General features: G+C 36.2%; 1 protein-coding gene and 1 long non-coding RNA gene across 3 annotated transcripts in view; one reads left to right on the top strand and one right to left on the bottom strand.

Moving 5' to 3' along the window:
* The first annotated feature begins 342 nt into the window (after window positions 1-342).
* Window positions 343-14659, top strand: part of LOC106055780 (protein mono-ADP-ribosyltransferase PARP14-like) — a 31555-nt gene continuing 17238 nt past the window's right edge. The window contains exons 1-7 of one of the 2 annotated variants that reach the window (XM_056022455.1): window positions 343-685; window positions 3360-3479; window positions 8556-8703; window positions 10076-10187; window positions 11781-11945; window positions 13319-13521; window positions 14294-14466. In XM_056022455.1, the coding sequence (XP_055878430.1) occupies window positions 3392-3479; window positions 8556-8703; window positions 10076-10187; window positions 11781-11945; window positions 13319-13521; window positions 14294-14466 (889 nt within the window). In that variant the 5' untranslated portion in view covers window positions 343-685; window positions 3360-3391. Of the gene's footprint in view, window positions 686-3359; window positions 3480-4616; window positions 4757-8555; window positions 8704-10075; window positions 10188-11780; window positions 11946-13318; window positions 13522-14293; window positions 14467-14659 lie in introns of those variants that run through there. The other variant, XM_056022456.1, reaches the window with a different exon arrangement.
* LOC129924941 (uncharacterized) lies at window positions 6074-6473 on the bottom strand. Its single transcript, XR_008776804.1, has 3 exons — window positions 6349-6473; window positions 6242-6294; window positions 6074-6187 (listed from the first exon to the last, which is right to left on the bottom strand). It is a non-coding gene; the product is annotated as an uncharacterized LOC129924941 (long non-coding RNA).

The raw sequence follows: 14659 nt of genomic DNA, 5'->3' as shown, positions 1-14659 counted from the left end.
TATAGTTGTAAATGCGGAGTTCTTTTCTTTAGATATGCTTTATTTAAAAAAAAAAGAAATTTCTTTATGATTTGCCTGTTTGAATCATTCATCCTTAAAGTAGTACAGTTGAGGGAAACATACATATATGGGCGATATATCAGATAGAACTTTAAACAGAGCTCTAGAAAGATTGCATTGATGAATACAGCACAAGAGGACACACTACAGGTCGGTACTTCTGATTGGATTTTCGGCATTTTAAAATTAATTATTTAATACTAAAGAGTCCAATCCAGTTTATCGAGCCAGCCGGTTATTAGGGCCAAATATTTGTACATCCCTGTGTGATTCAACCTGATTGGACTGTAAAGAGACCTGCTTTCCCGGGCTCACTCCGACTAGCACGCTTGGATCTTTCAAAGTTATAATGTTTCTTTTAGTTTTAAAATAAGTATTTATATATTTGTTTAAATACAATTTTCATCGAGATTAATATTTTTTGTTTTAAAAGAAAAGATTTTATTCACAAACTATGCATGGATCCAACTTGTCCCTTATGCTGCACAGGCTACAGTTTTACCGGTACTAGAGGCTAGATATTCGAAGTTTCCATAAGCTGCTAGTTAAAATAGTCGGCTTTGAGGATAACTCCATACGGAACACAATTTAACTGGTTGACACGATTGGACTTATCAACACAGAAGTAAGTTACCTTTTAGTAATAAACCGTTAACTCTAAACATTAACCCTAACTCTAAACATTAACTCTCTAACTCTAAACATTAACCCTAACTCTAAACGATAACACTAACTGATAAATATATTTAGTAGTACACTTTTTTGTTTATAGTTTTGAATGAAGACTTCTGCAGTTTTTTAAACAATTCTTTTGGTAGATTGGGTTTTATTTTGGAAAAACAAACAACTAATAATTGCTTTAAGAACTTTAAATAGGATACATTTTATGGGGTCTACATACAATAGAAACGCGTGCCTATATATTGCACAATATCTACTCAAATACCATGTTGATATATTTATAAGGCGACGGAGAAAAGAAAATCTTAGTCGACCACCTGCGGACAATGGTTATGCTTGACCTGAAGTGGTAAAATATATAGGTCACAGCTGGGGATGTGCATCCACGGGAAATACTGCATTCCTCACTAATCTTCGCACTCGAAGACAAGCTGTATTATTATTATTATTATATTTGTAAGGGCTTGAATTTTGGTTAAATATTTTTTTTTTATTATGGTATGGTTTTTAGGAATAAAAAGATTTTGGTTTTCTCCAAGGTATATTTCTTCAGTTTACAAACAATGTGTTGGAGTCTGAAGGTACAATTACAGGAGAAATGTTTGGTTTGTTGGTTGTCATTGACGCGTGTCAATGTGCTATAACCTAGATTTTTTTTAAAGATCATATTACCTAAGAAGAGTACAAGAATGTTTGAAACTATTTGAAGTTGCGCCGTTCAGGTTTCCATTTCAAATTTTGAATTTTTTTTCTCCTGTGTAGTAGAATTAAAGCGACAATACTTTTTTTTTTTTGGGTTAAATCTGTTTTTATTAACAGTCCTGTAGCGTCGCTAGGAGGAGGTGCGATGGGTGCGGACCTAACGGGGAAACACAGCAGGGGGTTACACAAAGTGATCACGTCTAAGAAACAACGAAATAGAACAAATCCGCTCTCATTATACAAATGTGTACAGTGAAAGTAATTAGCTCTTAATACTAAATTTCAACAAAAATAAACTAATGATAGATTTTATTGAGTAGTTAGAATTCGGAAAGAAATTTTGCGAAGTGACATCAATGACTAATCGCAATAAGATGACACCATCCCTAGCGACGCCTCTAACACAATTTTTCAAAGCCTTCTGGGTAATCTGGACGTTTCAGTTATTTAACATCATACAACAAAAGCAAACCAAATGTATATCATATATCAATTTATAGATACGGAGACACAATAGACAATTTTGTTTCATATAGAAAAGGGATTCCGTTAAATGTAGTGTCTAGCTATTGTGTTAGGACATCGCATACAATTTGATACAAAGAGCAGAGTTTCCATACGAAAATATCTCAGAGGTACCCAAAGATCCCTAAATGAAAAAGCCCAGGATTCGAACCAGGAACCCTTCGATTCGTACGTCAAGCGCTTTACCATTCAACCACCGTGCCTCTACAACTGCATTTGGGGCATGAAAAAAATTGGTCGAAATCAGATTGGTTGGTTTTAGGTAGATCAACTCTTACAAAGCTTATATTAACTCTCTCCGTCTGTCTGTCTAGGTGGAATCTTTTACACCTTTTTTCTTCCACTTTCCGTTCCCGAGTCAATTTGAAATTTTGCACAATGATTCATTGTCGATGACAACACATGCATCAATTTAACAAAATAACCAATTACCCAATCAGTTAGTAATAGTTAATTAATTTCATTTTAAATATAAAAAGGACTAAACTAAGGGGAGCCAAACCTTGCACTATTGAGAGAATTGGCAACGATTGAACGGTGCTCTCGCTTTATTAAATACGAGCTTTTCTTTTTTTTTTTTTTAGCGGCCCTTGAAAGGGCTTTTGCAAGAGAGGACTTGAGCCTCTCAAGCCCTCACTTAAATGGAGTTGGATGATGGGGATGATCAGTACGAAGGAATGGACGGGCAGACAGACCTAATAGCGGCTATTCCCGTTACGGGGGGCCGCTAAAAATGTGATTTATACATTATTTTCGGAACCTCTCGCGCCAAAGCAGCTGCGCCAAACGTCCCGTACCCCTTTTTTTCAAATAAAAGTCGTCAACATAGCGATGTATGTAGGGCATGTGAGGATCAGGAGAATTAGACACATTCCAAAATGGCGAAGTTGCGAATGAAAATAAAAGAGTTTCAAGTCGATCATGTTGCGTTTCTCACGAAAACGGTATACATTAAAAAAAATATTATACCTAAAAGATGAAACGACATCTTTTATTTAAAGTATTTTACATTTGTTGTGTCATATTACTGTCATTTGACTTTATCAGTATACAAATATGGATTTAGAACTACATGATCATATTTTTTGTATCTCTTAAAAATTGATTTGACTGGTTTCTAAGGGAGTTAACTTATCGTTAAACCAAGGTATGACTATCCCAACACTTCAGACACGGGTGGCTGGCCCTTTATTTACATTTAATTTGAAAAAAGAAACACAAATTAATTGTGCAGTTGTTATAACAAAGATGCCGTTAACCTTTAAAGTGCTGAGCTGTTTTACAATGAGCGAATATAAAATGGAATTACAATTCTGATGTTTAGAGGCTAAACTACTACAAGCGTTTTAAGGGTTAATTAAAGAAAGCTGACATTCGTTTTTATTTCACAGGTTAAAAACTAGTGTGAGCAAAAGGAGGAAACATGGATCTCCGCCATTTAGTCGTCATAAACCAAGGAGACTTTTTTGAGTTTCTGTTGAACGATACAGCACACTGGGGAATATGCTTAGGTGAGCTATGTATGTATATCCATAAACGACTTCTGTATGGTCAATTAAAGAAAGGGAAGCGATCACTAAGAAAACGACTCAGGGACAGCCAGAGAAGAGAACAGCGCTGGCAGAAGAAAAGCGTCAAGGAAAAAATGAAGCAAAGCCAATGGAACATCAATGACCTGGAATAACCTGCCTAGTGTGCATCCAAACATTCCGGGCTCACATAGGTCTCAGCAGCCACATGAGGAGGCATAAAACATGCTACATACTTGCATTACCCACCGGCGTCGCTCGTTAATTTGTTTACATTCTTCTTACAACCTGCAAATGCTCACATACCCGTACCCACCCACCCCCACCTTTTTTTCACTTTCAATAAAATTGACCGCATTTAAAAAACATCCCCTTTGGTCAGTATATCGTACTATAAATATATATTATATATATATATTAAGTTTAGTTGGAGTTGCCCCCCTTAAATCGCCCTCCCAATCACACTCACTTCCGATCTGTTAATTCCAGGTCAGCTATATCTCCACTCCCTTTATTTCGACCCGCCCCGACCCCCTCGAATACTCGAACTATATGGTATCTGTTACATCTAATGACACAGCCCACTTTATAACGCCACCCCTACCAAACACATCCTTGTTTGCCAGTGAATTCGATGACCACTTATTCCCCCCACACACATTTGAACGTCTTACAAAATAGTCCTACATACAATAGATGAGTATTCTTCCACTTTTCAGATTTTTATCGAAATATTTGAAAAGCACTTCGACTTTTTCAAACACCATTTTTTAAAATCAATTTTTAAAACTTCAACTTGGGATCGAGGTTATAAATTTCTTTTCATCTTGTATGTAGATTGAATTACTAAAATTAAATTGTGCAGAATCACTAATTAAAAATTACATAAAAATGAAAAAAAAAAATTTACGTGCGATTTGAGATTTGAAGCAGTGACTCTCTGATCTAAAGTCTGATACACAACCGACTGATAGCTAAAGGCAAACTGAATCTAAAACACTGCTGCCTTGCAACTATCCCCAAACAAGGGAGCTAATCGTGAAAATTACGCACTGAAAGTGACAGGAAGTATAATCTTGTCATTTTTTTAAATGTCGGATAGCGAACAAAAATGTTGGTTGAAAATGTTGAAATCGCGAATAAAAAAAAATCGTTTTCGGTAAATTTAACCGCTGCGGTGTCGATCGTGAAAAGTGCTTAGTTGTTATAGGAACACGGAAAGTAGTCATTGGTTATATATTCGTATTCTTTCGTAAACGGTAAGTGGGACAATTATGGTATGATAGTCAGTCAGTACTAGGACACATTTGTACAAGTGCTCCTTCTTCCCTAGTGCTATTAGAGCGTGGAATGGGTTGCCTGAGCTAGCCAGGAAAACCAGTGACTTGGCAGAATTTAGATCATTGGTTAATATGCATGACTAAATGCATGACGCGTAGGACGTAATCATCTTCTTTTTTGAAGTAACGTCTGTATTATATAAGATAAGATGAATAAATTATTCAGGGCTCATTGCGCTTATAATAACAATATAGATTCTACCACAATACCTAGAGGCCTATATCTTAAACATATAAACAATAGAAAATTGAACAATATGATAATATTTATTAAATTTTATTATGTTATCTATAGGCCTACTGATACACTTACGATTACAGATGGATACATATTTTCCCTATTCTCCGGATGTTATACTGCTGTTACCAGGGGTCAAAATACGAATAAATGCGATTTTTTCACGTCTATTTTTAAGTCACCTATTTTTACATTAATTTTGAAATTGAGAACATTTTTCAAGGAAAGTTCCGTGGGTTTGCTTTCTTAGACGTAGGAGCATAGTACTATAAGAATTCCATTCAACTCTCTCTAAGTAAATCTTAAAACTGCTTCGTCCTGGGTAAGACGTTAAAGTACCTCGTCCTGGGTATGAAGTTAAACTGCCCTATCCTGGGCAAGAAGTCAACTGCCTCGTCCTGGGTATGACGTTAAACTGCCCTATCCTGGGCAAGAAGTAAACTGCCTCGTCCTGAGTATGAAGTTAAACTGCCCTATCCTGGGCAAGAAGTCAACTGCCTCTCTCTAAGTAATTCTTAAAACTGCTTCGTCCTGGGTAAGAAGTAAACTGCCTCGTCCTGGGTATGAAGTTAAACTGCCCTATCCTGGGCAAGACGTCAACTGCCTCTCTCTAAGTAATTCTTAAAACTGCTTCGTCCTGGGTATGACGTTAAACTGCCTTATCCTGGGTAAGACGTTAAAGTACCTCGTCCTGGGTATGACGTTAAACTGCCCTATCCTGGGCAAGAAGTCAACTGCCTCTCTCTAAGTAATTCTTAAAACTGCTTCGTCCTGGGTAAGACGTTAAAGTACCTCGTCCTGGGTATGACGTTAAACTGCCCTATCCTGGGTAAGACGTTAAAGTACCTCGTCCTGGGTATGACGTTAAACTGCCCTATCCTGGGTAAGAAGTAAACTGCCTCGTCCTGGGTATGAAGTTAAACTGCCCTATCCTGGGCAAGAAGTCAACTGCCTCTCTCTAAGTAATTCTTAAAACTGCTTCGTCCTGGGTAAGACGTTAAAGTACCTCGTCCTGGGTATGACGTTAAACTGCCCTATCCTGGGTAAGAAGTAAACTGCCTCGTCCTGGGTATGAAGTTAAACTGCCCTATCCTGGGCAAGAAGTCAACTGCCTCTCTCTAAGTAATTCTTAAAACTGCTTCGTCCTGGGTAAGACGTTAAAGTACCTCGTCCTGGGTATGAAGTTAAACTGCCCTATCCTGGGCAAGAAGTCAACTGCCTCTCTCTAAGTAATTCTTAAAACTGCTTCGTCCTGGGTAAGACGTTAAAGTACCTCGTCCTGGGTATGAAGTTAAACTGCCCTATCCTGGGCAAGAAGTCAACTGCCTCGTCCTGGGCACGACGTTTGAAAATAAAAGGACAAAAAGTCTTTTAAGGTTTTTTATCTGTTATTTTTACAAAACCTCTATTCAAGTTAGAACTTCATGGAGGAATCTGTGTGAAACCTGGGCAAGCGTCTAAAAAACAACAACGCAATTCTAACGATTTTCCTTGAAATTTGATGTATATCGCTGAGAAAAGAATTATCGGCTCGTTGGACACACGCAGAAAACCCTAGTTTAACCGTTATAATTTTACAAAGTAAAAAAAAAAGCAATAAATTTGTATTTGGCTAAAGAACTAGTTCTAGATATAGATCCAACGTTGGTTTTAAAAGAACTATCGCGTTCTATAAAGGACTATCGCATTCAAAATTTCGGAATGTAAAGATTTATTTATTTACGTTATTAAGAGTGAAAACAAAAAACGCTCTTCTTAAAATGTGATTCGTTTTAAAATGTATTTTTAAAAAGATATTTGTAAGTAAAATGATGTAATACCTCTATTCAAGTCACTCCTTCATAGAACCTGCATCTAGGAACCTTGATTGATGAGCCTGGTTCCATGAACCTGGACTGCTGATCACAAAAACGGCTCTAATAATTTTCCTAGAAATGTAAAAGTTGATGTATATCGCTGAGAAAAGAATTACTTGTTCGATGGCCAGACGGGGAAAACTAGTTTGACCATTATAATTTCTCAAATTAAAACATAAATAAATGTAAATTTGACTTGACCATGGCTGGACTAGACTTTAAAAAAAAAAAAAAAAAGAAACATGGCGTAGTCAGCCTTAGTGTTCCGAAGTTATGAGATAACAGTAAATTTAAAGTTGCTTCAAATTTATTGAAAGAATATCTAAACATATTGTAATAACTTAAGGGAGGCAACTCAACGAGACAAAGACGTTTATTTACACTGAGACATGACAAACACAAAGGGGCATCTGCCTTGAATACAACATCTCCATATTGGCTCTCGACTGGGGCGGAAATCGTTAGTCTCTTCCGACAAAAAAAACATCCGACTTGTCTGGTCACTGATAGTGCGCACCTTCTTTCTGCACTATCTTGGATGGCGGTGCGCATGGCAAAGTCATAACAATATATATATAATATAGTTTGTTTTTTTTTTGTTTTTTTTTACAAAATTGCAGTGTATGGCAGGCCTCAATTGGTCATTATAGTCATGAGACCAGGCGCAATGAGGCCCCTAACTGCAATGCAATGCCTTATTTAATGTCGAAAAGGCCTTAAACTATTTAATATGGGGCCCCCTTGTAAGTTCAGATACTGTATGTACTGTAACTACTAAATATTTCTTGGACCTAAACTAGAGCTTATGTTGCATAGAGGTAAATCCGCCCCTGGCCCCATGGTTGGTACATCATCGGGTGTGTGCCCCTAAATGGTCGTGAGCCTGTGTTCATTGAACCCCTTCGCGCCATGGATTCTACGCCACTGCTGATAGGAATTATTTTATTATCTATACTGATAGTATTCCCGATTTGTTTTGTTTAAAACCCACCTCCAGCGGTGTTTGAGGCTAAAAACCACATCTTCAATATAAAAAAAAACGCAAATTACACACTCAAAATTATATGAGCATAGCCAAAGGGGTTTTGAGTTTACCCCCCTCTGGACTTTATGTTAAAAAACCCTCCAGATGGTCATCAGAGCAGTGGACACCAGGTGAGAAGAGGCTTTAGACATTGCCAGTGACAGATTTTTGTGGAGACAGCTTACCGCCCAATGCGCCGAATGGCGCGGGAGGATCAAAGTCCTAAGTAAGAATAGCAGATTGGGTTTTTGTACTAAATTTTTTAAAAGCAGGATAATGCACTGTAGATACCTCAGAATATTCCTTTTTTGTTTGGTTTAAATACCAAAATAGTGCCTGGCGGCTGGGGGCAGCTAACAATGCTACCCCAAACCCCCTTGCTGTCAAGGGCGGGGTGTCTACAGTTTTTCCACAAACTCTAAGAAGAACCTATTCTATGGTACAATAAAGATCTTCCGAAATATTGAAGTGTCAGAATGTAATAAAGGTTAATTATGTACACCCCCCCCCACCGAAAAAAATCTTGGCTACGCCCATGATACATACATACATATATGCACCTTACTTTGTGCTTTATATATTAGATTGTACATGTTCCAGATGGCGACGTATGTGTCTATGCAGGGGTTGATGAAGTCCCAGATAATGCTTTTATTGTTAGAAGACTGTATAGAAAATGGTTTCCTTGTTATGTTGTGAAAGTGGCAAAGATGCAACATTTGGTTCTGACCGAAAAGGTGCAGCGAAAGTAAGTTTTTTTTTTTACAAAGCTTCTATCAAATCACTCTGTCTGTCTGTCTGTCTGGTAAAATGTTTGTACACGTTATTTCCCTCACACCCAATACAAAATTTTGCTAAATTATTTCTTTTACCTGACAACACAACAATCAATTTAAAAAAAAATAATTAAAGAATTCGTTATAAATAAATTATTGAGTTTGGTATCTCGAACAAGTGAAAGAAATTGTACTTGACTGAAGTGGTGGTATAAGCTGAATAAGTTCCCTTTATATTAGGCTGCCGTGTCAGGCTGAGTGAACACAAACATGAAAGAGAAACAAGAGAGATAACTCTGCAACCATCCAAGTACACAGACTGTTCGACCACAAACCCGACATTTATTATGGTTCATAGTTGTACTTGGAATCATTTTCAAAGTCAACGTCTTGTGTTACTGTCAAAGCCAAAAGCTAGCGCCACAATTAAGAAGTAATCCTGAATTGTACACTCTCTCTCTAAAGTTGGACAATACCATCACATTATAATGCAATGATTGTAAGAAGTAATCCTGAATAGCACTCTCTCTCTCTAAAGTTGGACAATACCATCACATTATAATGCAATGATTGTAAGAAGTCATCCTGAATTGCACACTCTCTCTAAAGTTGGACATCACATTATAATGCAATGATTGTAAGAAGTAATCCTGAATTGCACTCTCTCTCTCTAAAGTAGGGCAATACCATCACATTATAATGCAATGATTGTAAGAAGTCATCCTGAATTGCGCTCTCTCTCTCTAAAGTAGGGCAATACCATCACATTATAATGCAATGATTGTAAGAAGTCATCCTGAATTGCACACTCTCTCTAAAGTTGGACATCACATTATAATGCAATGATTGTAAGAAGTAATCCTGAATTGCACTCTCTCTCTCTAAAGTTGGACATCACATTATAATGCAATGATTGTAAGAAGTAATCCTGAATTGCACACTCTCTCTCTAAAGTTGGACAATACCATCACATTATAATGCAATGATTGTAAGAAGTAATCCTGAATTGCACTCTCTCTCTCTAAAGTAGGGCAATACCATCACATTATAATGAAATGATTGTACACGAAAAAATGTTTTTAATTTTCAAAACAAAAAAATGTCAACGCAGCTGAAACTTTATAGCTAAGTTAGTGATGAATGATTCTCGATTCCATTGTGCATTGAGGCTATAGTTCTATTTCGATGTCATGTAAATAATTGCCTGGGTTTCGTTGAAATCCATTGTTTCAATCAAAACTAGTATCTTAAAATTGAACAATAGTTTTATAATAAGTTTTGAACATAACATTACTTTAAAAAGCACGTTTTAAAATATTTGCTTTTGATTCTTAACGTTACCAGCTCCAGAGGAACTGAAATAGCCTTGAAAGCAGTGAAGCAAATTGGATCCCAAAAATGGAAGAGCAGTAGAGAATTTGTTGACAGTTGTCAAGTTAAAATGTGGCCTAATCTGGTAAACTCAAACTTATGCACTTATAGTTTTATAAGTCAAAACTTTAAATGAATGGTTCAAGCAGACAAGGAATTAAGATGATGACAATGAAAGAATAAGTACACCGTCATTATCCAAGATAACGTGACCTTAACATTTGAAAAAAAAAACAACTAGAAATATCTGGCTCGTAATCATTCAATATGCATCTTCGTGACCCAACCATGCAGGACACCACGATGAAAAAGGTCATGGAACGATAACTCTTTTATTTCTGAAAGTCGGACTAGAGTTACCCCACGTAATTTTCGCGAGGCTCAGAAAAAAAGAAGGGGGTGGGCGTATGTCAGCTCGTTACAAAAAGTTCGTTTAGCATTTGTGGGGATATTTACATATTCGATCTGGAACTAGCTTGGTTCGGATTACATGTTATCTTAGGAGTGGATCTAACTTGGATAGTAATTTCACAAATTTCCCAGAAATTAGTTACATTTTTTTCGGATTCTGCTTTGAGAAAAAAGAAATGATATCCCAGATTCTTTTCCGGTAGCACTACGCATTTTTACCCTTTGGTCGTTTGTTCCCATGCCGTCAACCATTTCAATCTCTCCGTCTGAGTGAGCACTATGCGCGCCAACAGAACTTTTCGGTCTTGAGCAGCGACCATAGTATTGTTTAGAATAGTCTAGAGGCTTCAGCTCTAAATGAAAGCACAGTACAGAGCAATGAAGTAACAACAAGTCCCATGTGCCCCAGAAGGAAATGGGTATGCAAAAGTGCGTCGCCTGAGAGATTGAAACAAATCTATTTTATTTGATTCGACCTGATCTACAGGCTACATGTCATTGAAGAAAGAACAAATGAGATGAACAAAGTAGCCAAATAGTTCAATTCGTTAACATATGGGATGAACAAAGTAGCCAAATAATTCCATTTGTTGTTAACATATGGGATGAACAAAGTAGCCAAATAATTCAATTTGTTGTTAACATATGGGATGAACAAAGTAGCCAAATAATTCCATTTGTTGTTAACATATGGGATGAACAAAGTAGCCAAATAATTCCATTTGTTGTTAACATATGGGATGAACAAAGTAGCCAAATAATTCAATTTGTTGTTAACATATGGGATGAACAAAGTAGCCAAATAATTCCATTTGTAGTTAACATATGAGATGAACAAAGTAGCCAAATAATTCCATTTGTAGTTAACATATGAGATACGTATATACATATGCAATGTGTTTTTTTTACTGAGAAAGTTTATCCTCAGTTTGATGCCCCTCACCACTTGATGCCCCGTGCGGCACGCACCACCCACACATTGCTAGCTACGCCACTATACATATACATATACACATATAATGTACATTCTATATACACATATATACATACATACATACATACATATAGGCTTATACATATGTTGGATAGAAACTAAAATTTATTGAACTGAGCGTCACTATAAATACGTTTTGATCTACTTTCGTTTTCGATTGACAGCTTAGTTAAGTAAATGAAACATCTAGATTTATTTTTGTTTGACAGCTTGAAGTACATCCAACATCCTCATCTATATATTTGTCTGACAACTTTTTTTTCTTTCTATTAGCTACGTTATTTTTTACTTTTCCTGCTATTTTCGGCGACTACAAAGAGTAATAAATCTACCCCAGATGAAAATGCAAAGTCTGATGGTCGTTCCTTTCCGGAAATAATTTTTGATGTAGTTGGTTTTAGTGTCCTTGCATTTATTTATTATCTTTTCACTCAGAAGGTAAATGTTTTGTTTTATATATTCTATTTTGGTCGTTTTATGTTGTGTAAATGCCCTTTCTTTATATTTTCTTTATAGACTTATTTAGGATTTAATAAAAAAATATTTAAAGGAATGTTGTATTTAAATAGCTGTTTTAAGAAATGATTTAGGGGAAGGGGTGTTGGCAAGGAGTGATTGATACTTTTAGCTGGGAACTCAAAATTTTTTATTTTAAAATTCAATGGAAAAAATGTTTCCACGTAGTCTTTTAAAAAATGATATTAAACGGAAGTGTCTGGCCTCAGTCTCTAACTTTGTAGATGCTCTAGAAAAAAGCCTGGCATCGACTGTTATTTTCTCTCTTTCTAAAACCGTACGGTCTCGCTTTGAATTAATGTCATATTTGTGCGTTCACTAGGTATATATAAATATATTGATCACCTTATGGGCGTCTCTCCACTCTTATCTTATCTTATATAATACTCACCACCTCTCTCTATCTCATATCTTCTCACCCACTTTTTTTTTTCCCCCTATTACACATTCTTTCACTTGATCTCTCTTTTTCTCACTCTTTGAATCTCTCTCAACTCTTTCTCTTTCTCTTTTAGTCACGCTTTATGTGACCCAACCTCTCATTCCTCCTTATTTGTATCTCCCTTCTCTATACACTCATTTTCACATTCTCTTTCTTGCTCTTATTTTCTTTTTCTCTCTATTTGTTTTTCTTTACTCTCTCACTCACATTCTCATGCTTTCATACTTCGCATCATTTGGTATTCTTTCATTGATTTCTCTCTTCACATTCCTACTCATAGTAGATCTATATTATCGACTATATTATAGTGTTGTAACTCTAAGGGGGGCAACTCAACGAAAGGTAGGAGGCAATAATAAACAATGTATTTATTTTAAGTTATCCACAAATAGTTAGACTTGGACTTCCGCTATCAAGTCACAGGGAGTAATGTCTTAAGTTCTACGAGTCCTAGTTAATACTAGAACAGACCACCGACACATTTCCCAGTGTCACTCCAGGTCTCTCAAAGCTATCAAGTCACAGGGAGTAATATCTTTTAAGTTGAAAGAATCCTACTTAATACTAGAACAGACCACCGACACACTTCCCAGTGTCGCTCCAGGTCTCCCAAGCAGTTCACTAGTATCACACAGGACAAGCACTTAGCCCCGGACTGTTCAGACTCGCATAACTTAAGCCGGATCTACAACAGTCCTACCTCCTAGTATCAACATGTCTTCCACTACTTGTCTTGAATGGTGCTCTGGTGCGCACCATCAGTGTAGCGCGGCAGCGGAGTTACAACAATATGATAACCTTTTTTTTTTTTGGTTTCATTTTTAACATGCCCCATTTATTGGATTACATTCAGAGAAATGAATTCTTAAAGGTGAAAGAAAATCCTTTCGCCGGCGTCAAACAAGACTTCATTAACAAACGTGTGATGGAAGATGTGAACAGATTTAACTCATCACATGAAGGGGAAGCAGAAATAATACTTACACCAGAATTTTTAATTATGACTGGAGATGTAGACCATATTTTGGCTTGTGACAATTTTGTACAAGATCTAACGTAAGTTCTAGACTAGAGGCAGCACTATTAATTATGTAGATCAGTGGGTCACAAACTTATTTTTATCTCGTAGACCCCTTGCAATGTTTTCCAATTTTCGGTAGACCCCATGCTTAAATAATATTGCATTTTTTGCGAATTCATTCACTTTGTATATCATCTTTTTTAAAAGCGAGTTTTAACTATAGTGCTGAAGAGTGAACAGGTAATTTAAAAACTAAAGGACAGGCATATATTCCCACATTTATTAATGAAATTCAAAGCGATATGATCTTGATGCTTTAATAATAAAATTCAACGTAGAGCTTCAATTTAGGTTCAAACTCGGTTAATGATGTCAATTTTTTTATTAGTTGATTGGCAATCGTACTGAAACATTTTTGTACTAGATATGAAGATTAAAAAGCAATTATAAACTTTATGGCGAAATTTTTTTTAAGCCATACTAGATAATATTTTTTATGAAAATTTTAGGCCTACTTTAAGTGTTGAGATGATTTTCTGTACAATAATTTATAGTTTAGCCAATTTGTCAAACAGACTACTTTTAAACAATAATGCTGAGCAATTAATAAAAAAAAGTCATTTAAATGTTTCACTTTTTTGTTGATATTTCTATTGTTATTGTCACCATAAATGTTTAGTCGATTAACTTTTTGTGCCTATATAGATTAGATGTAGTATTGTAATGATGTCAGTGTAGCAGTGTAGGTTGTTCTTTTTTTTATACTGTGTATCATGTTTATCAGTATTATCTTCTTGGTTGGGACAGGACTAAAAGAGATGCACACAACGGGCAGATAGAGATGTTTGGGGAACAAGAGTTCCCGCAGCGGGATGAAGGCAAAGCTTTGATCAAGAGACTACAAAATGAACATAGCTACACGAGGAAAATTTTGCGGGATAGTAAACCCGAGACTAAGCTTGGAGCAAGGAATGTCAAAGGTTAAAAAAAATGAGCTATTTACACTTGAATTGTTAAACTACTTAACATTATAGAATTAATTTAAAAAAAAATTAAAACATACTAGCTGTAAAATGAAGTCTGTATAAAGTTTACTTTTAAAACATTAAATCCCTTCCTCTCTCTAGCCAGGATCAGTTCTAGCCAGGATTAGTTCTAGCCAGGATCAGTTCT

The sequence above is a fragment of the Biomphalaria glabrata genome, chromosome 3 (genome assembly GCF_947242115.1).
Source record: "Biomphalaria glabrata chromosome 3, xgBioGlab47.1, whole genome shotgun sequence".
Taxonomy (NCBI): domain Eukaryota; kingdom Metazoa; phylum Mollusca; class Gastropoda; family Planorbidae; genus Biomphalaria; species Biomphalaria glabrata.
The sequence above is the reverse complement of the archived record's forward strand: the minus strand, read 5'-3'. Positions and strand labels throughout refer to the sequence as shown.